This window comes from Sander lucioperca, chromosome 2 (genome assembly GCF_008315115.2).
Source record: "Sander lucioperca isolate FBNREF2018 chromosome 2, SLUC_FBN_1.2, whole genome shotgun sequence".
Classification (NCBI taxonomy): domain Eukaryota; kingdom Metazoa; phylum Chordata; class Actinopteri; order Perciformes; family Percidae; genus Sander; species Sander lucioperca.
The window spans coordinates 2,383,965-2,407,430 of NC_050174.1; the positions used below are offsets into that span (position 1 = coordinate 2,383,965).

Sequence of the window (23,466 nt, forward strand, 5' to 3'; positions counted from 1 at the left end):
ATTCAGATCACATGTGTGTGAATATTTTTTACAAGTGCAAATAAAATTTTTACAAGTGCAAATAAAATTTTTACAAGTGCAAATTTTAACATATAAGTTCAGATTTTTTGTTCTGCAAGTTCTCACATTGTATTCTACACGCTCTCCCTTTTTGCACCATATTTACCTTCATAAGGCATACCCCGCCCTACTCTGCCTTACTCTGCTCTTGATTGGCTTCTTACCCTAACCAATCTCACTCTTCATGCCTAAACCCAGAGTGATAGCTATTGCTCTGCCCAGAGCCATAGAGATAGTATCACCAAAGCCCGTCTACATATTAGAAATTCTTTGGTGTCTCTCTGGCTCTGCCTAAACCTAACCAATCCAACCAACGAAGGCAACGAGTACTAGGCAATCAGAGGCAGAGTAGGGCGGGTCATGCCTTCGGCATCCTAGGAAACGCAAATTTGCGTGCGGCGCAAGTAACCCAAAACATCCATGGATACAACGCGAGCGATAAGAAACTGAAACTGATAAGGAAGCAATGTTCCACGGCGATGTGATCAAGGGTACGTTTGGTAAGACAAACTAATTTAAAGTAACTATTCAACAACATATGTGTATGTTATTTAAGTTACACGAAGACAGTCCTCACAGATTAAAGCCATGTATTATCTTGCGAACTGTTGTCCGCAGCTTCTCTTGTCTGTACGTTAACGTTAGCTAACGTTAGTTGGTAGGTAACCATAACGTTAGCTAATCAACTGTTTATGTAATGATCTAGCATTAGCTTCGTTTCCTCTGAGCAGCGCTAACGTTACTAACTTACGTTAGCTAACGTTAGCTAACTAGCTAACGTTAGCTAACTAGCTAACGTTACTATCTTCTGTTTGCTACCGTAAGCAGTAGCTTAGTAAATTCAGCTAAGTTACCCCCAAGATATTATTTAGCAAAGGTAACGTTAACGTAACTATAAACAGACAATTCAGTGTTTCCAACTTTGAGTTTGGATAGTAGCTAAGTTAATTATTTTATTTGCTGACAGTTTCACTAATCTGAAACCTTGCATGATATTGATTTCAAACCATTGCTAATTGAAAACACGGGGTGTTTAGACTGTTATTAAAAGAAATGACAGACTGCCTCTCAGCCGGCCCCTGTTGACAGATACACAAGCAGTTTTACAACACCATTTGAGACTTTGAACATGTGACGATAATCTGTCCAAAACTAATACATGTGCTCGGGTCTTAGCATAAAAAAACAAGTGCCATATACAGATTTTTTTTTTATGCAGCTTTGAACTAGCTATCTCTTGAGTGAAGTGCCCCCATCCAAAGACATGGCAGAGCCAGACCCAGATCACCACCACACAACAGGTACTAAACCCCAATGACAAAGGTCATAGGTTAACGTTACATTGGTACTAGTATATACACATAGTTTACAGCACTGGTTTAAATTTACACATGTAATCTTTATTTTTTTATCAGAATGCAAGGACGAATCATCATCTGAGTTTAAACAGTGGGAGACTGATAATACTCCGAATGAAGAGCAGCAACTCTCCGTAGGTGAGATTGATATGCAAGCAAAGTCAATAGTAATCCATTCAATGTGTCTTTACCGAATGTGTTACTGCATCTACTGTACTAATCAAACATGGTGTCTGTCTCACCTAACAAGATTCAGTGTCATCATCTGCATCCACAAACAGAGAGACTAACGACAATGGTGAAGACGTGGAGCAGCCTGACGTTAAAAGCAAGTATATAGTAGAATGTCACTGTTTCATTCCATAATTTCATCATGTCACTCTGACATTTCCATCAAACCGTCTTTCATAGGCAAACATTCATAGCCCAGAAAAGATTTGTAGTGTATTCATGTTCATTCTTGTCTCTGATTTGAACCCAAAGTTGTTACATTTGGTTGTGCTCCTGCTGTAGTTTGTCAGTGTTTTTATCGATTTTGTAACGTGTCACCTACAATTATTCACTTGAAGTTATCGTAAATTGTCTTGTAATGCTAAAAAGTGTGTTGAAGAAAATACCTTATACCAGAACCTGGAATAGAAATGCAAATAGGTTACTCTGAAATTGAAAAGGAAATATTAGCCATTCAGTTAGACTATAACTTAGATGACACTTGATTGCTGTTTTGACTACAGACGGTGATTCAGCTGAAAAGAAGACGGTGCCTCTTCCAGAAGGGTCTTCACCCTCAGATGAGGACACAGCGCCGAGGGTGAAGGAGAACAGCACGCCACTTGATGAAGGAAGTCACGGTGATTACAGGAGCAAGACACCAGAGAATGAGCCATCGACCACGCCAGCTGAAGAGAGCTCCAGTGAGTGTTCCTGTGTTACAACAAGTCATTCCGACCTTATCTATTGTATTCACACTTGTCACAGAGCCAGGGCCATTATATTTAGGGAAAGTTTTAACGCTCTAACGCAGGGGTGTCAAACTCAATTTCCTTAAGGGCCGCACTAGAAAATGAGAATCACCTCAAGGGCCAGACATAGTTTATTGCTTTTATGTCATGGGAAAAGTCAAATATCTTTGACTGAATTATTGCATGTCTCATATAGTCTTCTCACTTACAGTTTGGTCGGCAAAAATGCCAAAAGCGTCAAAAATGTCAGAAAAAAACGTTGTGAAAAGTGGCAAAAAGTAGGTGGGCCAAAATGTATTGTTAACCTAAATGTATATAGGGGCCGGATCAAAATTAGCAAGGGGCCGGATTTGGCCCGCGGGCCTCGAGTTTGACACGTGTGCTCTAACAAGTGTCATTTGTCACAGTTTTAAGTCTTCTAAAGGTTTTATTGCTGTTCTCTCTTAACAGGCATGGCCTAGTTTACTGTGTTGTGCTAAAGTCCATTTACTGTATGCTGCATGCATTTATTGCACCTACAATTATTCACTTAAAGTTATCGTAAATTATCTTGTAATGCAAAAGGTATGTTGAAGAAAAAGCTAATTGCTCTGAGCATATTCCAGATTTGGAATAAAAATGCAAATAGGTTACTTAGAAATTGAAAAGGAAACATTAGCCATTCAGTTAGACTATAACTTAGATGACACTTGATTGCTGTTTTGACTACAGACGGTGATTCAGCTGAAAAGAAGACGGTGCCTCTTCCAGAAGGGTCTTCACCCTCAGACGAGGACACAGCGCAGAGGGTGAAGGAGAACAGCACGCCACTTGATGAAGGAAGTCACGGTGATTACAGGAGCAAGACACCAGAGAATGAGCCATCGACCACGCCAGCTGAAGAGAGCTCCAGTGAGTGTTCCTGTCTAAGTGTTACAACAAGTCATTCCGACCTTATCGGTTGTATTCACTAGGGCTGGGTACCGCGAAAAAGGAAAAACTCTACATCACGCACACAGATGGGTGCTCACGTAGTAGGAGATGACAAATGCATAACAAGATTTTTGTAATGTTATAATTATTTTTTTTATTTTATGAATTTTATAAAATTCATATCGAAAAAAGTATTGTTCAGTAACTGGTATCAATTTCACGTATTGGTACCCAATTTCACGTATTGGTACCGGTGTTAAACATTTTTGAACGATACCATGCCCTAGTATTCACACTTGTTAAAGCTAGGGCACTTAAAGTTGTGTTCAGAATAATAGTGTGTTTAAAAAGTGAATAATGCTCAAAATCCTTAGAATGGCTTTTAATTCCATAATATCAATGCATTGGGAACACATTCCAAATCAAAACATGACCAAAATTGATCAAGTTTGTGTTATACCTTTACAGAAAGTGAAGAAAAAGGAATATTAGGCTGATCAAAAAAATAGCAGTATTTGCATTTTTCTTTACAAACTCAAACATTTACTGTATAAACTGAAACATATCTCAAGGGTTTGCTTTACTTTGACTAATATTTAGTTGCATAACCATTATTTCTGAGAACTGCTTCACATCTGTGTTGCATGGAGTCAACCAACTTCTGGCACCTGTGAACAGGTATTCCAGCCCAGGACGATTGAACTATATTCCACAATTCCTCTGCATTACTGGGTTTTGCCTCAGAAACAGCATTTTTGATGTCACCCCACAAGTTTTCTATGGGATTGAGGTCTGGGGATTGGGTTAGGGTTAGGGTTAGGGATTGGGCTGGCCACTCCATAACATCAATCTTTGCTCGATTACTGGTGTGTTTTGGGTCATTGTCTTGTTGAAACACCCATTTCAAAGGCATTTCCTCTTCAGCATAAGGCAACATGACCTCTTCAAGTATTTTGATGTATTGAAACTGATCCATGATACCTGGTATGTGATAAATAGGCCCAACACCACAGTATGAGAAACGTCCCCATTACATGATTTTTGCACCGCCATGCTTTACTGTCTTCACAGTGTACCGTGGCTTGAATTCAGTGCATGGGGGTCGTCGGACAAACTGTCTGCGGCCCCTAGACCCAAAAAGAACAATTTTGCTCTCATCAGTCCACAGAATGTTGCACCATTTCTCCTTTGGCCAGTCAATGTGTCCTTTGGCAAATTTTCTTTTTTTCAGCAATGGGACTTTGCGGGGGCTTCTAGCTGATAGCTTTGCTTCACATAGCCTTCTTCTGATCGTAACAGTACTCACAGGTAACTTTAAGTCTTCTTTGATTTTCCTGGAGCTGATCATTGGTTGAGCCTTTGCCATTTTGGCTATTCTTCGATCCATTCGAATGGTAGTTGACCGTTTTTTCCCACGTCGTTCAGGCTTTGGATGCCATTTCAAGGCATTTGAAATCATTTTGGCTGAGCAGCCTATAAGTTTCTGCACTTCTTTATATGTTTTCTCCTCTCCAATCAACTTTTTAATCAAAGTCTGCTGTTCCTCAGAGCAATGTCTGGAACGAGTATTTCAGTGTGAAATGCACTATAACCAGCATGCACAACATTTGCTTCCTTCCTTCCTTAAATATGGGCCATAATTGAGACCTGTTTCTTCACAGAATCAATCACCTCACTAATTGAACACAACATTATTTTGAACATGCCCCTTTCAATTTCAGATTCAATTACACAGAATGAGCAGCATGCATGTCATGACTGTTGGGTCTGTTGGTTTTCTATGACTCTACAACACTTCCTAGTAAATCATTTGCCATGTAGAAATATCACTTCTACCAAAGAAATTGATTTATGAGGTTAGTGATGTTGGACAGCTATTATTTTGAACACAACTGTATATTTAATGACTTTGGAAAAGCTTGCTACAGATCTCTAACAAGTCATTTGTCGCAGTTTTAAGTCATGGAAAGGTTTTATTGCTGTTCTCTCTAACAGGCATGGAAGTTTACTGTCTTTAGTCTGTCTGTCTTTAAGTCATTGCCATCACCGTTAAAAATCATCTCCATATAGAAATATTTGTCTTGCCACAAACACCACAAATATTGCTCAGTTGCAGTAATCTGTTTTTGCCCTGTAATAGCACACCATTTTCCGTAGTTCATTAGGTTTTACATTCAAGGTTTACCTATGTAAAAATTGTGGACCTATCTTTTAATACTGTGAGATTAAAAGGCAACTGCATTGTCATTGCATTGGACCTTTTCTAAACCCCACTTAAAATGTAACCATAGAGACACTGATGCTCGTGCTGCTGTGGAAGTTAAACTGTTCTAATATTATCAGGAGAAAACCACACCGGGGAGAAGAAGAAAGCACCAGAAACAACCAGCCCACCAGCCCTGGGTGTCAGAAAGGATGATCAAGTAGATCAACATAATGAAGAAAGCCCAGACCCTAACAACACTGAAGCTGGAGAGGGTGAGTCTGACTTTTCTGTAATTTCAATGACTGGACATTTTTCAACACAACAGGCACAGTGCTCACTGGTGGGAAGCAAGTGAGGGAGCGTGAATATGAAGTTGCACAAGTGATTTCCAGCAGTTAGGGTGTCTATTTAGTTTAGTTTACCAGTTTTTATTTTTCTCCCGTTGGTCAGATGATGGAAGCAGCCCGAAGAAGGATTTAACTCCTGAGGAAGAAAAGGATATACAGGATAACACCTCCCCACAGAGGAAGGAAAATGTTGATGTTCCTACCGCTCAGGAGTCTGCTGATGCTCAACATGCAGTTCCAGAGGTTATTGGAAATCAAGGAGGTAATCTTGTTAATTTATCCCTATGTTTATCTTATCTTGTTTCTTTTTAGAGCCATGGTGATTACTAGCCAATGTTCTCTAACATTGTATGTTGTGTATTACTTGATACACAATTCTAAATAACTTGTGAGTTACTGATAAAGTACTGGTTGAGACAACACATACGCCTTCTCTCCATAGGAAGTAGAAGATACCTGATATTAGGTATATTGGGGATAGTTGTTGCCCTGCTGGTGTCGCATCTCCAACCCGAGTCTCCACCTCAGAAAGAAGATGTGCGGCAAATAGACATCTTCCTCAGGCAGTTGGAAAAAGTAAAGACTCAGTTTCCTAACCAGCGTGCTGAGCTCTGGAATAGGAGCAAGATCCACCTGCTGAGGCACCTCCAGTCAGCCCAGCCCACAGAGCCAGTCAGTCTGATCCTGACTGCAGGCCACAGAGCTGAGACCACACTGCGCTGCCTGGCTCAGGGGCTGGCCTCCGCCTTCTCGTCTGCCCTCAACGCCTCCGTCCTCCACATCGACGGAGCCAGCAAAGCCAGCCAGGACAGCGACCAGGTCAAACTGGACATCGACAGCAAGTTGCAGGGAGCTTTCGAAGGTGACAAACCCGTGGCTGTCATTGACCGCTTCGAAGAGCTGCCTCCAGGCTCCACCCTTATTTTTTATCGCTACTGCGACCACGAGAACGCCGCCTACAAGAAGACGTGTCTGATCTTCACTGTACTGCTGGGGGACGAAGAGGAGATTCCTGCCGAGACTCGTTTGAGTACTGTGGAGGAGATGGTGGACGACCATCTACAGAAGAAGTTCCTTTCGGATGGCCATCCAGTATCTTTTGACAGGATGGACCTTGATAAGTACGGTGGACTGTGGAGTCGTATTTCTCACCTCATCCTGCCTGTGGCAGCAGAGAAAAGGATAGAACATGAAGGGTGCAAGGACATCAATACTCACTCTTGTTGGACCTTTTAGTCTAAGCACTTAACTACTGTCAGATTTCTCACTGGTTGACTCTGGTCATTCTGGGGCTAGTAGCAGTGGTTTTAAAGACCCAATGGTTTCTTAAATGTAATATATTGAAGCAAGTAGAAATAAGACACTTAATATTATGCCGATTATGATATGGGATGTTTGTAAAAAAAAAAAAAATAATAATAATAATCTGTGGACATTGGTTGTGAAAAAAAACCCAGCTGTGGTGCTTTATTCTTGTAGTACTTTGATCAATTGTAATTCTGGATAAATTGCAACATTATTCAACTTGGCGCTTTGTGGATTTTACATCACAAAGAGTTACAAGACATAACAATTTGTTTGGTATCTCAACACAGGGTTAATTGTTTTTATGACAAATTTCTTTTCTGTCATTCTCAAACCTACATGGCACCACATGCCTTAACTGAACTCCCCATGTTCTTTTTTATACATACATAGTTATCACAGTACAGGAAGGAGTTTGATGATAAAATAAGTGCATACGTTGAATGTGCCTTAAAGTCTGAATAAACAAGCCAATTCAAATGCTTCATATGTTGTCATTGTAGTGAACACTGTTGCAGCTAGAGGGCAGCAAAGCCACAGCTGAGTGCTCAGTGGGCTGCTGTGAGGTGACCGAGAAGCATCAAATCAATATGCAACAGGCTACTCTGTCTTTGACCTCGAGATATTCTTTAGAACCTTTTCGATTTCAAGTTGAATCTATAAGGCAGATCAAGATAAGGCTAAAGGTTGCATTTTTTAAAACTTTTTATCAGGACTAATACAATTGTGTGCTGCACACTATGTTTGAGGAGTCGTTTGAAGCAGTTCAACTCCTCCTTGCAGGTTGATTCTGGCCCGCCTCCTGTCAGCGCTGCTCCGGCTGCAGATGCCGGCTGCTCTCTCACAGAGTGCACGCTTTCTCTGCACTCCAAATTAGCCTTAGCGTTCACTGACAATGAGCAAGATGACATCGCGCTATAAAGCGTAATCTGGCTATCTCATGGCTCTTCTGGATACACCTCTCTAATTTTGGAACCAGAAGTAGGCTATGACATTTTCTTGGCAGCTAAAGTAATTGGTGACAGGCAGTGCCTGCTTGCATACTTGCAAAATTATTTCTCTTTTCGGCGCTCCGTGAGCCTCACAACATGTATAAGTTATGCATTGGCATCGTCATGTGCTGTGCGTTTTTTCCACGGGGCTCTGCAGCGCCAAAGACTTGGGCTGCAGATCCCAGGTCAGAAATTGAGAGCGAGGCAGAGCAAAATGACAGACTGCAAGAGGAGATAGATGGCCAGGAGAGCATCCTCTCTAAGGTAGGAGAAAACATCAATTTTCTTTAATTCATATGTGTTGTGGACATTTCATCATTTAGTGCGTAAAAATTCAAACGTTTGTGATTGAGCGTGGTGCAAAATACATCCGTCCTCTTCTCTTTGTAGCTGCTGGGTGATTATGACAAAGTGAAAGCCCTCTCGGAAGGCTCTGACTGTCGGTGTAAATGTGTTGTCAGACCCCTGAGCAGGAGCGCTTGCCGGCGGATAGAAGAAGGGAGCGCCGCTGCTCAGGACTTCTACACTGTGGAGACTATCACATCTGGACCAGAGTGCAAGTGCGCCTGCATCGCTCCTCCGTCAGCAGTCAACCCATGTGAGGGAGAGTTCAGGCTGAAAAAACTTAGAGACGCTGGAAAAGAGAATGTCAAGGTGAAGTGCCGTCCGGTCCATATTTCATGCATAGATTGATCCCCCACCCCCAATACATATAAGTCCCCATTCCCAAGTGCCAATAGGCTAAAGGCTGCTGTCTTTTCCGGCTGTTAGTTTCTAGAGAGGCCTGGATCACTGGGGGTGGATATCACGTTTTTATCAACTTCAGCAAAGGGTAGTCCAACATTATAACCAGAGACTCAGAGTTCGGATGGACTATGGATAGTCCTACTGTATTCTACGCATGGCATGTCTTGAATTGGTAAACCGTTTTGACGGAATCCACTTGATCATTCTAGCTTTCCACCATCCTGGAGCTGCTGGAGGGCTCCTTCTATGGCATGGATCTACTGAAGCTGCACTCCATTACCAATAAGCTGCTGGATCGCATGGAACACATTGAAAAGGTACAGTAACAGTGTTTCGTTTTTTTGTTGCAAATATGTTGGAATAACAAATTGCTGGTAACTGCTGGTGTTTATATTTGTGGTTTCTGGATTCAGTGGGTCCAAAAACACCCAGTTTTCAGATGTATTATGGGCTGGACCTGGAAGGAGTGTGCAGGCTTTCCATCACAGGGGAAGTTTATGTGCCTGCTTACTGAACTTTTTTTAAATGAGTTGCATTTTTATTTAGGCTCAGATGTGTCAGGGAATGAACAGAAATAAACAATTTGCCTCTCAACAGTGAATTTGTTCCTTGAATTGAATCAGAAGCAACCAAATTCAATATACCTAAATTAATCATAAACATCATAAATTATAAAGTTGTTCCACCCAAACAGGTGCAACAAACTGGAGGGTTACATGCCCACACAGGGAAGAGTCTAAAATAACTTAAAGCACCTGTGTGAATGTACCATGAGTGTTAAAAGTTCAAATAAATTGTGATTGGAACAACTTCCAATGGCTGGATTTAAAGACTAATGATTATAATTCTTACATACTTTGTAGGGTTTTTTCTCACGACTATCATCAGCAGCTGCACGAGACTTGAGCTGCCTCGGTCAAACTTGGTCTAATCATATCTGTAATCGCCCCTAAAAATGTTGTCTATGTGTCACTCGATGTGCCCTAAGGGTACCGAATTACCGAGTGAATTGGACTGTGGCATCATTCAAAACACCTGCCTGTGCCATGGAAAACACAGCTGCAGGTAATATAATGAATGGATAAACCAAGCGTATCCATTATTCATTTTATTAGTTTCAGCTGCGCCTGTCCTGGTATGACATGTGAAAAGGTCAGTTTTTGAAAAGTGGAAGTGTGGTGATGTCACTAACAGTTTTTTTAAAAAGTGCATTCTGGCAAGTGTAATAGAGATGGGCCCTCTTCTGAGAAGACCTTTTTTGCCTGACAATAATAAATGCACAGGTGTAAATAATAAAATGAATGATGGCCAAATCCCATTTAGCTGCTTCAGTTTCTTTAATGTGCTTTTCCAATTATGATATATATATATATAGCTTTGTTGTCCTTGTTTTTAGCTGTATTTCTATTCCTGTGTGTATACTGTGAGAGCAACAAAAAGCTGGACTCACATTCCTTGTATGTACAGTATTCACACTTGACCATTAAAGCTGATTCTGATGTCAAGTCAAAATGTCTGCTGTGAAAAAGGCCCATTAATGACTCAAGATGGAAGGTGCTGCACTGGAACTTTTTCCTTTTGTTTGTGATGATAAACTGATGATTGCAGCCTGTTTTCCTAAAACCATGCACAGTATTTCTGTTAATATCTCGATTTGTCCTTGACTGCATGAAGGCAGTGTCTCTGAACTACACTATGGATGAGGTGAAGCCCCAAAGGAGCCCTCTGATCCAGGCAGATGGAACTGAAAACCCACCCACCCCTCGTCCACACCGACATCAGGACCAGAAGAGACTCAGTGAGGTTGGCACGGCTGCAGCATATAAAGACCCAAATGTAAGTGACATCTTGATATCACAGGGTTAACAGACGTAGAGGTAAAAAAAAAGAGGCTGAGTTATGAACGCCTGTCTGTGGTAGCTTGATAGTTCTTTATTTTACTGTACTATAACAACATAGTAATAACTACATAACTGTTGGCACTGAAAGTAATTATTTGCCTGTAGCTAGTACCATGACATAACAACTGTAGGTGTAGTATTTATGTTGTATTTACTAATGTAGGTAATTATTGATGACCTTTAACTGCCAAGTAAACCAACATACTGTAAATAATAAGTAGTCACTTGTTATTTATGCTTTCAAAGGTAGTTAACACCTAAAAATTAAAGTTGTAGCAGGTATGTTATAAAGTGACTGTCACACTAAGAACATTACTTAGCTAGTAGATAACAAAGTATACAGTAATTGTTAGGGATTTACCAGATAAGTATTTACAGTTAGAACTCCATGTCATTTGCTGTATTGGTAATATAATCAATCATTATTGGTTTACTGTAGTTTTCAATAATTCTACCAGAATTATCTAAATCTAAAAATCTAGATCTACATCTAAAAAGTAAACATTGTGCTGTAAATTGAAGTGCTATCATTATTTTTTTTGTTTCAAACATTAAATTACACGAGTGTGTTATGACTTACTGTGATGTAATTCTTGAATACATTTAAAGAATACATTTATTTAAAGATAACTTATTAATGGTACGACTTGATAATTGATTACTTTTATGTGACATTGTAAGACAAATCCTGATATACAGTATTCTATATTAAAAGCATATGTAAAGGATGTGACTGAATTAACTGAATTCAGGAAAAAAAAAAAAAAACAAGTATAAAAGAAGTGATTGGATTCACATGTTGCTGCTCAGATTGCAAAAGCATTATTAAGTCTTGTGTACCTTCAAAACAAAGGGAGCAATTATGTGTTCTTTCCACAAAGTCCCTCATAAAATTATCATCTCCATGGTAAACATGTGAGGTAATTGGAAGGTTTGGCAGACCCAGTGGACAATAGCAGAGCTCAGACCAGTGACTGTACCACTGGGGCCTGATCCATGACAGCTTTAGTATGAACTGGAAAGCCTGTCCAGCAATGTTGGGTGGACTTGGGCTTCACATGCAAGTGATTCACAATTTTAACATGTTTTAACAAAAGCACTTGTAAGAAGCATTATACAAAGTTATTAATGAAAACTGAAACTAAAATTAATTTTTTTTAAATTAAAAGTTGCCGTGTTTATTAGACTTTAGACTTTATTGTCCCCCAAGGGGAAATTATTTATCACAAACACCTTACGTTATGGACGCAGCACGCTTACAGACTAACACAAGTAAAAACATACCGGAATGGCATGCAGAGAAATAACACAGACAGATAACACAGACAAAGTGGCAGTGATTTATCTGGGTCTCTTGTTAAGGGCTGCTATGGCTGCAGGCACCAGGCTATTGCCATAGTGAGCTCTCTTGCACTTCAGGGACCTGTATTCAAAGATAATTCAGGTTTATTGCAACTGGGGTCACACTTTTTAGTTTTGGTAATCATTTATCAGCAGGGCCACACGGAATTCTGCGTCCGCATTGACAAATATTGGCTCAGTATGAAATCATACATACATGATACATGATACATAATGAACAGATGTTTTATCCTACTGCATGGATTATGTTTTTGCATCATAGAAGTTTTGTGTGTCCATCTGTCCACTAACAGGAAAAGTATGAGGAGAAGTTTATTGGGGAAAATCTGTCCTTCCTTAAGACAGAAAGTTCTGCTCAGATCATTGAGGTCAAACCACAGGCGACTCTCAAAGACGTGGCTAACAAGGAGGCTTCTCAGGTGTCGAAGACCGGCCCCAACGGAATGATCATAAGAGGAATGACTTTTTATAAATCAGAGCCAGATCCGATGGTGGCGGATGACGGGGAACCTGGAGAGAACTGTAAGTGCAAACCCTTGGTCAGCTTTAAGGGCTAACATTAGAGAGAGAAAAACTATACAAATGAAGAAAAAACAGATCTAGAAAAATCTCAAATCTTCACATTACTGTGGTGTGATAATCAAGTGATTATCCGATTCATAGCTATGCTTAAAAAGATTATTTTTCCACACTCTGGTAATCATGAAACAGGCTAAGTGGTTCGGATGGATAATCACATTACATTACAGTACATTACTTGATGTCAGAGAATATCAGAACATAAACGTTTATCTAAACTGCCTGCCATCTGTCAGCTGCTCTGTCAGCTGCTATGACCACTGCAACAATGTACAGTTATAAATGGGTTCATTCCTGTTGCTTCTACTGTTAGTTTGCACTGTAATTTGTGAGTTCAGAGACGCCTTACTTTACCATTTTTAAGGTATTGGATAATAATAAAACAAAGACCATGTGTATGCCATCATTTCACATTTTTCATGGCATTTTCTCATTGGACCAAACCTTTTCCTTCCCCTTTTTTAGTTTTTGAGTATCATGGATTCAGTGGTGATGGTCCTCACCTCTTGATTGAGGAGAATCTTCTACAACACAGAGCCCCTCGCCCCAAGACGAGAGTGGGAACAAGATTATTTCGACCGAAGACAACAGGTCCTTTGCACGGTTCCACGAAGACCAGCCAAACAACAAAACCAAAAGGAACTGAGCCCACCTCAAAAACTCATAATGAGGTTATCCGTGCCATTGGAACCACATCAGTGGATGTGTCTACAGATGTACAGAGTGACGCATTCACAACGAGAAGCATCACGTTTAAACCAACAACTACCACACAAAAAACCAGGACCACAGACACTGCACCTCAAACTACTCAAAGAATCACTACTGGAATCACTCAGTGGCCAACCCCTTTGATGGCTGAACCAACTGGCACTTCTTTAAGCTTCACTGAAAAGGAAACAACCAAAACTACAATGAACACAACCCAACCTTCCGCAAATACAGCCACAAAGGAAGTCCTACCAGCATTCACAACAAGAAATATGCCAACCACCATGATGGAAACCTCGACCCAGGAGGTGAAAGACCAAATGCAAACCATACCTGGCAGCACTGCCGCTCATTCAAGCACACTTGCACCAAACCCAGCCACGGAGGCTTCAACTACCAGCCCAGCTTCCACGATGACCATCACAACCCATGCTGCCCCGACTTCAACACCAATACACCCAACAACAGATTCCACAGTGGCAACCTCCACCGGGGCAGCTACAACAACATCAGAAGAAGAAACAGAATCCACCTACCTTTCAGGCTCAACTTTGCCTCCTACCACACAGAGACTGTTCACTTTGTCTCCCCACACTTCTCTGCCTTTCACCACACCTGTGACTACCTCTTCGTCAGCCGCCGCCGCCACCACCACCACCACCACCACCACCGCCACCACCACCACCAGGCAGGCTACTCATGTCAAACAGAAATATAAAATCAGCTGGGATGAGGAAGAGGGCGAGGAGGGACACCCGGAATTAGATGAGCCAATGCAAAGGCAGGAGGAATCTCCCTCAAGAAAACCCGGTAAGTTGAAATTTTATGTCGAACGAGGGGAAGACCGATCATATGTTTGTCAAGTCAATTTTAACAAATGTCTGCTATTAATTTAATCAATACCAAATTCATTCACACTGTTTTTAAAGAAAACAGCTACAACATATGTTACAGTCTAGACATGTAGATCGGAAGTGCGAAGGAAGGTGAAATGAAACAAAATTGCTAGCAGCTCTTTGAGACTGTATTTACTATTTACAGTGGTGCTTTGAGCTCGGTGCTAATGTCAGCATGCTAACATGCTCACAATGACAATGGATGCTGATAGGAATGTCTTTACTTTTGTAGGTCATGACCCAAAGTATTGGATAATGTAGCAATTTGACCTGATAATGGCACTAGATATAAAAAAAAAAAAAGTCTGAAGTTCGCCAAAATCAGTAGGTTTCATATTCCTGGATATTTCTACCAAATTTCATGGCAGTCCATCCAATAGTTAAATAAGACATTTCTCTAAAAATCACAAATATCAATTTCATGGTGTTGCCAGAGAAAAAGTCAGGGCATCATTAAAGTGAGCAGGCTTCACCCTCTGGGATCCATGAATGCCTGAACAAAATTGCATGGCTATCCACCCACTTAGTTGTTGAGATATTTCAGTCAAGACCAAAGTGGTGGACTGACTGACTGACTGACCAACTGACCAACTAACTGACAGACCGTCATTGCCATCCCAGGAGCCACACCACCAGAGTGGCTATAAAACATCTTCACAAGTTCTTATAAACGCTTATCACCAAAGATATTTCCAAAAAAGAAAATATCCTGTGAATTTTTAACATAATGTAATTAGTTTAAAATACCAAATGGAAATTACGGACAAGCCTTAACACTTTTTATATTCTTATGAAAGATGCCATTGAGAAAACCATAACATTGATATTGTTCTGTGAATCTCTATAATTCCGTGCTCAGTCCTTTATGGCAACCTCACCCTTTCCGTGATTCAAACTGGTTAAATTAAAGCCTCTAATTATTTTCAGACTCTCTGACGTAGGTCTGGATGATGTTAAACCTCTAAACCCTCACTCATGGCTCTGTGACTCTTTCACAGGGCAGTGTAAGGACACTTTGGCAACAATCTCAGAGCCAGTAACTCACAACACCTATGGCAGGAATGAAGGAGCATGGATGAAGGATCCAAAGTCTGATAATGACAAAATTTATGTCACAAACTTCTACTACGGAAATAATCTCCTGGAGTTCCGCAATCTGGAGGTTTTCAAACAAGGTAAGAGCCAGTAGTCACTAAATGACTTTTTGTTTTCCTTTTGCTTTGATGAATCTCATGCTTCTTCATTCTTTTTAATCCTTTTTAGGCCGTTTCACCAACTCATACAAACTTCCTTACAACTGGATTGGCACAGGCCATGTGGTCTACGATGGGGCTTTCTATTACAACCGTGCTCTCTCCCGAGACATCATCAAGTTTGACCTGCGTCGGCGTTACGTGGCCGCCTGGACCATGCTGCACGATGCTCTGATCGAAGAGTCGTCATCACTGTGGGAGTGGCGCAGTCACTCAGAAGTCGACTTTGCCATAGACGAGAGCGGCCTGTGGATCATCTACCCGGCACTGGACGATGAGGGCTTCTTACAGGAAGTGATTGTTCTGAGTCGACTGAACCCCTCAGACCTCAGCATGCAGAGGGAGACCACGTGGAGAACCGGGCTTAGGAGAAACCACTACGGGAACTGCTTCATTGTGTGCGGCGTCCTGTACGCTGTTGACAGCTACAACAAAAGGGACGCCAACCTGGAATACGCCTTCGACACGCACACAAACACTCAGATGATTCCCAGAATGCCCTTCACCAACAACTATACCTACACCACACAGACTGACTACAATCCCAAAGAGGGTGTTTTGTATGCGTGGGACAACGGACACCAAGTCACATACAACATTAAGTTTGCCTATGTAGACCCTTAGGAAAAGGTTGACTGTAGTTATTTTAAATAGTTATTTCTATGGTTTGAATGGATTGTAGATCAGTCCATGTGGCCTTCAGTATGGAGACAAATGGGGGCCCAAATGTACAAATATACTTAAGTGTATTGTGACTAAATTGTTTTGTTCTTATCGATAATGTTTTTATTTTGACCTGGAATAAATTGAACGGTTCATCAGTCAACACATCAAGTTGTACTGTATATATTGTAATACTGTAAAAAAGCCCTATGAGATAAATGAATGTAGAAAGGTGTCAGAACCAGTTCATGTCTAAGGTTAAATAATTCTTTAATTCACAGAAGCATACTCTTTCAACAAATCCCCAAATTATGTGGAGAAATTACTTTCTGTTTTGTACACATTTTTTTGTATTACATTTTTCTTTGCATCATATGCCACAGGTCCTCTGTGTGGTAACATCACAGGCATCGCTGTTGGCTTTTGTCTTGTGAAAGCACTTACTCCCTCCATATCAGTTTTGAGGAGACTACAATAAAGTTCGGAAATACTAACAGAAAATGTCTTCTTTGTTTGGCTAATCACAGTTCATGTCAAATTCAAGTGGCTTTAATTATAGCTTATGGGTGTTGATTCAATTAGAAGACCCAGGATAGAAGACAACCAGGTAGAGAAAAAAAAAAAAAAAACACAATTATTGTGCAAGCCTGTAATTTACTGTTAATGGATGTAAATTGAGTTGTTGTGGAAGACAAAAAACTCAGAACAGTCAATCTATTGTACTTGTTAAAGAAAAAATATAACAATGCAGTTATACAATTTCCCCTGGCAACGCAAAGGATACACACAGTTATAGTAAAATCCAGTGTTTATGCACATAATAGAATACAAAAAACAAAACCTCACAAGTGTTCAACTGTACTCTTGCGTGGTACCCAAGTGCTGTTGGGATGCAGTAAAAACAATGCGGTGAACCAAATATATTTTTTAAACCAAAGAGGGAAAACAATTACACACACAGATGGCCTGGTGAAAACACAAGTAAAGGGCATGTTTTTATGGGCATCTGTTGAGCTAAAACAACCATCTGTACAATCATGCAGTAGCTAAAAGAAATGCACTTTCAGGTACAAGTAAGGTATGTTGCTTTATCAACATATACAAAAAGGTACCAATTCTGATGATGTATCATTTCTTATTTGTTATCAATTTTACATAAACATTAATATGAGGCATTTAAAGATCGAACTGATCTTCCCAGGTTCTGCATTTATAGTGCAACTCCATCAAAACACCAATATGGGCACAAAATAAAAGTGCAATTTAGCCCGCGGACGGAGAAGTCAGGACTTGCTTTTTTCACCAGTGGTTTTATGTCAAACATGGGCTGTTTTAGCTCAACGGTTAAGGCAGGTGTTTCAAATTTGATCAAGATAAAATCTCAAGATGTCCACCCATTGAAAAATCTCCTAGTTCTAACATTTACAGTATGTTTCCTTCCAATCCACCATTTGTTATTTCATATACAATATGTAATTTAGTTTTCTGGAGTGGATTACAATAATATATTCCCACAATGCACGCATAATAATTAGACAAGAGGAAAAATTTAAATTCTTCATCAATGCAATGCTAAAAACAAAGCACCTGAAATCCTTAAATTAATGGAAACCAGCCAACAACATAGTGGTTAGCCTACTAGCTTTCACAGATCCCCTGACTTCCTGAGTTTACTGAATGCCCTATTCTTACGTGTAATTAATCTGGCATCTCGTACTGTTTCGCTGTTCTCACAATGTGCTTTATATAGAGGGGCAAACAGACTACAAATGAGTAAGACATCTACCTCCATTTTGTAGCTATGATACAAACACAGAACATGTTGTACTTCTAAACATTAATATCACAAATGCCTTTCCAGTGAGATCAATCTTGGGTGTATAATCATTTTCAGTTTTCTCCTCTGGCTTTGCAGCTTGTTCCTGAAATTAAGAACCCAAAAAGAAAGAGCAGACATGATAAGAGCTGCTATGGGGCAAACGTATTTGCGTTATGACGGGGTAACTCAGGGTTCAATGCTCAGCCCCCTGCCGTTAAGCAATTACCCTTATGTGGGGCATCTGGGGTTACAGAGAGAAGTCAGTTTTGCCACACAAGGAGCTAGCGTCTGCTCGGGCCCTTTTACAGACTACCCCGGATATCAGTTCTAATAAAGAATGCGGCCAACAATTTGAGCTACCTTTGTCTTTCATTCAAAACTAAATCAAGTCAGTGGGAATTCACCAGATTTAAAATATACTTTATCACACCAAAAGAGTGTTAACTGAGGTATTATCTTCTGTTTGTCTTTTTGGGTTTAGTTAAGGAGTTCTCATAATAACTGTTGGATGATCTTAAGCAGAGCCCATTAGCACACCGACAGGAGGTGCAGCCTGGCTGTCTGTCGATGAGTGCTGGTAAAACGTGCCTGTGCGGTTGACCCGGAGCAAAGGTGGGATGGTGGAAGACCTGATGTGGAGGATCCTGGTGTCCGTTACTTCACAGTCAATCTGCATCATTACCTCGTAGTCTTTGTCCCTTATGATGCTGTCTGTAACGGCAGAAGAGGAAGCGAAAGGTTGTTAGTTTTGATGCATAAATAAATAAGTTATTGTAGATTCATGTGTATTTTCTCCATCACCAGTGGATTTATAGCCCGACGTCGTCATACTCAGATTGTAGTCAGAACATGAGTCTGATACTGCTCCATTGGGCTGCGATTATGGGGCGTGTTTCAACCGAACCAGGAAAAAAAAAAAAAAAAACGCCTCGGCACTCAATTGGATAGACCTACAACCAATCAGAGCAACGGATGGTCAAAGGCAGGCTTTGACCAACCCCCGAGGAACAGTGCCATGCTTAAAGCAACCATGGGCTTAGCGGCCAATGGTGGAACTGCACCCCTCTGGCCCAGAAAGAGTTTTCCCATAAACTTTGCATGGCAAAAGAAACTTCTATATTTCAGCAGATCATTTTTTTGGGGGTACATCAACTTACCAGCCCGAACACTTAAAGGGTCCTTGTTTAAAACGCAACATTTTTAACATTTTTAACATTCACTAGTAGCCGAATCCAGAGTTATTAAACTAGATATGATGAACGCGCTCCTCCCCCTCTTAATACATCCATGGCTTCAACAGAGCAAAGGCGTGTTGTGTGGACTGGGGTGTGGCAATGCGCGGTTCTCTGTTCCTCTTTTAAAATGAATGCGCTGTCGATATCTTCTATAACAGATGCAATGGCGGAATCTACACATCTCAATTCTCCAGTGGCAGCCACCTTTGTTGTAAACAAATTCAACCCAAGCGTTCTTTGGTGTCGTGGTTGATTACGTTACTGTTGATCATCTGTCCATCATCGTATAAAGCCCGCCCTGACAATCTGATTGGTCCGAACAGCTCTGGTTCGAGCATAGTTGCTCCACAACGCATCAAGTCCAGACCGAACTTCCCGACCTCAAATGTTGTTGGCGGTGCTAAATTTGGCTGGCATCCAGGCTAGTGGATTTATGTCAGGGCAAAAGATTTAATCAACTCAAGACTCAAGACGAATGGTGCTCGCTAAACTGCCAAACTATTTGTCATCATAATTACTAGCAGGATTTTTTTGTCATACTGGTTGCAGAGAGACATGATCAGAGAGTATTTTGGGGAGTGTAAAGTATTGTTTGAGGCAGTTAGGGCTGAGAACCGCAGCGAGAGAGGGGTGGATGCAGGGTCACACATAGAGTCCAGAGGTGAGTCACATTCTGGATTTCTCCTTCATAGAGATAAACAAAAACAGCCCTAAACAAGAGCAGGACATGCAAATTTGAGAAGAGAAGAAACTCTGGAATGAGTGTGGAGTGTGGGAGAGAGAAAGAGAGAGCGATCACTGATGATGAGTCAGGATCCTTCAGGATTTGTGTTGTGTTCAGATAAGAAAGAAAAAGATCGATGTGGATGAGTCAGTGTGGTTCTTGGACTGTGGTCTCCCACAGCCTAACTTTGCTCAGCCCGGGGGAAGAAAATGCTTTAGAGTGGACACGCTTGTAAAATCCTTTGCTAGAAAAAGCTTTTAACAACATGCTTAGGGATCCCTTGTGTATTTACATTAACATACTTAAACTTAAGAACGTGTGGCTTCCTATGAATGTCGGCGAGATAGTCAAAATGATAGCAACATTCCCCATATGGAGCACACAAGCCCAACACACCTCAGTCAGTTTTAGTGCACTCTTATATGAATGGAGCTGTAGGTGTCTTTAAAATGCCTGCTGCAAGTTGTTTAAAAGCTGCAGTCTTTTTCCAGACACCTGTGCAAGACATCAGCTTCTTCTGCCTCTCTGCACGATTTCCACGGACGCACTTTAGAGAGTTTATCAGATTGAACAGTGACAATAGCCCCTTCTGCAGCCAAAAGACTCCACCACGGATGTTCATATCATTAAAGGATTAGGAGACGTAATGCTGAGTATGACTTCATCTGCTGCGGAACTTCTTCTTTTGCACCTGCAGCAAAACTGGAACTTTTCAAATGGCTTCAGTGTTTCAACAGACATCTCTGGAAGTCATCCTCTGGGTTAGGATTTTGTCACGCTAAGTCTATCTCAAATTAGGCTTCTGCCTGAAGCAGAGCTGGAAAAGTTATTTTCTGTGTATCTCCATATAGCTTGATGAGATCACAACAGATTTTTTTTCCCCCCTCAAGGTTCAAGGTTCTGTTATTGCTGCAGAGTCGAGCCTGTGGATTCTGTTCAGTTCAAAATAAACTACTCCGACATTACTACCACTTAGCTCATTTAACTCCAATAATAAATAGAAGTCCAAAAGATAGGCAGCACAAAGTGGAAAAGTGTCACATGCATAATCCAAATGCACATGACGAGGATGAATATAATGGAAATCCTGCAAATTCTGATGGACGTATAAAATGCAAGCACAGTGGAAAAAAAAGCAAAACATCTTTGAATAAAAGGGGTAATCATTTTGTACTTATGGAGGACTTGTAGCTTTATTACTGAAATAAAATTTCCGCAAAAATAATGATATATATTAGGGGTGCACGATTCAGAAAATGTCACGATTCGATATCGATTTTAAGGCTCAAGATTAGATTCAAAATCGATTTTCGATTCAAAAAACGATTCACAGTATGTAAATGTAGTTACTTTTCCCATGTGATTGCAGTAGACATACATTTTAAAAGAAACACAACAAATTAAATGTAGTTTGATATTACTTTATATGTCTTCATACTATAAAATAAAAACTTTTGCAACTAAAAACTGCAAAGTGCCAAGCTTTGGCCAGCTTTCAAATACATTAAATTCAAGTATAAAATAAAACTTTTAAATAAAAAGAGCTTTTCGTTCAGAGTTCGGTGGGAGTTTAGAGCAATGAAAGAGTGTGTGTTGGTTGACTGGCATGTTAGGTCCTTTAGGTTGTTATTGTTCGTCCATGTCTTTAATGTTAATCTCTGGGTGATGGCGTACCATGTGAGTTCTCAAGTTTGTGGTGTTTCCAAAATAACTTTCGCTTTGCAAAGCCTGCATATAGCATGATTCCTATCAAGTTCTGTCTAACCCCTCGAGGTTATAAAAGCCGAAATGTGGATGGAGCAGATTGAGTAATTCTTTCTGTGAGGTTTGCCATTGTTTGCGCCGACTAAACTACTTCTGCACTCGTTCTTCTTTTTATTATAACAAGTGCCCAGGCGTCCGTGTGAATTCGATGCAGCGCCATCTATGGGAATGGCGAGCTAAACTCATTTCAGGACAATACACGCCATTACAAAACAAATCATTTTAAAAATGAATTGATTTTTGGAATTCTATGAATTGATTTTGAATCGGTAGAGCTTGAATCACAATACGAATGTGAATAGTTTTTTTTGCACACATTTTTTTGCATATATATATATATATGTGTAATTTATAAAAACTAAGTGCCTTATAAAAAACGGAGCAGAAATCTTGGGTAGTGAAAGCACCCTGTGGGATTGCAGGTGCATGAGTTTGGCAGTCCTTTTAAAGTTAGCTTTATTTAATTTATTTCTTTTGCATTTTACAGCCAACATACCTTGACTTTACTCCATAAGTACACAGAAAAAGAAAAGACACTGCTTTGTGTTACAGCCCACATATATCATAACTGTTTTGCCCACTGTACTAACTATTTTTTATTCTTATTATTATTCTTATTTATCCTCCAATAAAACAATGTCACACCAAAACTAGTCTAGTCTAATGAATGGGGAATTTAGCAGCTTTCCCTCAGGAGTTGGTGAAGACCAAAACAGAGCTCAAAAGGAGAGTAAATATTGGACTTACAGAAACATGACTTCAAATAAATGTTAATGTTGCTCTGTGTCTGCTGGATGTGGACACACTATAGGCAACTGTTACAACGTTATGTGTGGTGATGTGTCAATGCTGTGTTTACAGCTTGTATAAAAAAAAAAATAAAAAAAAAATGTATGCAGTTTTAAGTGGTTACCTTATGTTCTGTAATGTACTGTATGTCCCCTTAACGAGATCCCATAATTATTTTGTAAGTGCCCAATAATTACAAAATAATGACACTGTAATTTGTGGGCCATAGTCTAAGCCATTATCCTAATTGAGGTTTCCCATTTAATTCCCCACACAGTTTACATCCACCTTTCACTAAATTACCAAGTGTCTAAATTCTCTTCAGCCAACTGCTTGAGAAGCCGGAACAGTGAAACAGGAAACACACAAACATCGAGCCGCTTCAAACAGCAGCTCTTTGAAGAAGCTGCCAAATCTACCGTCCTGCTCTGCGTGGTCTCCTTCCCCCTTTTACTAGTGCCATCTGGAGATGTTCCAGAAAGTTTCAGCGACACAGTAAGCTGGTGTGTGCTGATAAAACCCTGATGTCTGGCAATGATGCATCCGAGGAAACCCGAGAGTGCATCTTGGGAGAATGGTGGCTGCCAGACTGGCAGAGACACTGAGGAAAGTTTTTTTTTTTTTTTTTTTGTAATGTCAGAATGGAAGCAATTCATCAGTATAATCACAAAATTACAGGGCCAATAAAAATAAATTGGGTCGTATATAGGATGTCAATTAGGCAATTTACATTCACCTAATCTACTAATCCGGCCAATTTTCAGAACATTTTGATTCAGAAAATTTTGCCTTTTATTAAATAAATGGTTGGCACGTTCTAAAGTAGAAGAACGAGCCAACGTTGAACAATAAGGCAATCTTTTACCAATATTAAAATGTAT

At 40.3% G+C, this 23,466-nt stretch overlaps 3 protein-coding genes across 5 annotated transcripts in view; 2 read left to right on the top strand and 1 right to left on the bottom strand.

The window, feature by feature from the left end:
- Positions 1-348: 348 nt before the first annotated feature.
- Positions 349-7,635, top strand: LOC116063437 (torsin-1A-interacting protein 2-like). 3 transcript variants are annotated; one of them, XM_031318427.2, is made up of 9 exons: positions 349-551; positions 1,280-1,361; positions 1,476-1,556; positions 1,669-1,746; positions 2,153-2,332; positions 3,092-3,271; positions 5,636-5,770; positions 5,949-6,107; positions 6,288-7,635. In XM_031318427.2, the coding sequence occupies exons 2-9, from the start codon at positions 1,325-1,327 to the stop codon at positions 7,079-7,081; spliced, it is 1,644 nt and encodes a 547-aa protein (XP_031174287.1). In that variant the 5' UTR covers positions 349-551; positions 1,280-1,324; the 3' UTR covers positions 7,082-7,635. The 3 variants fall into 3 exon arrangements, with proteins under 3 accessions (XP_031174287.1, XP_031174288.1, XP_031174289.1); XM_031318428.2 differs by lacking the exon at positions 1,669-1,746 and having other exon boundaries at positions 358-560; XM_031318429.2 differs by lacking the exon at positions 3,092-3,271 and having other exon boundaries at positions 361-560.
- A 329-nt stretch (positions 7,636-7,964) lies between these two features.
- On the top strand, positions 7,965-16,755 carry olfml2ba (olfactomedin-like 2Ba). The gene is made up of 8 exons (XM_031318232.2): positions 7,965-8,406; positions 8,533-8,796; positions 9,099-9,206; positions 10,564-10,725; positions 12,446-12,674; positions 13,197-14,252; positions 15,337-15,513; positions 15,602-16,755. The coding sequence occupies exons 1-8, from the start codon at positions 8,239-8,241 to the stop codon at positions 16,213-16,215; spliced, it is 2,778 nt and encodes a 925-aa protein (XP_031174092.1). The 5' UTR covers positions 7,965-8,238; the 3' UTR covers positions 16,216-16,755.
- Positions 16,756-16,888: 133 nt separating this feature from the next.
- atf6 (activating transcription factor 6) overlaps positions 16,889-23,466 on the bottom strand; it is a 36,292-nt gene continuing 29,714 nt past the window's right edge. Inside the window, exon 16 of the mRNA XM_031318237.2 lies at positions 16,889-18,784. Within this exon, the coding sequence (XP_031174097.1) occupies positions 18,588-18,784 (197 nt within the window). The 3' untranslated portion in view covers positions 16,889-18,587. The remainder of the gene's footprint in view (positions 18,785-23,466) is intronic.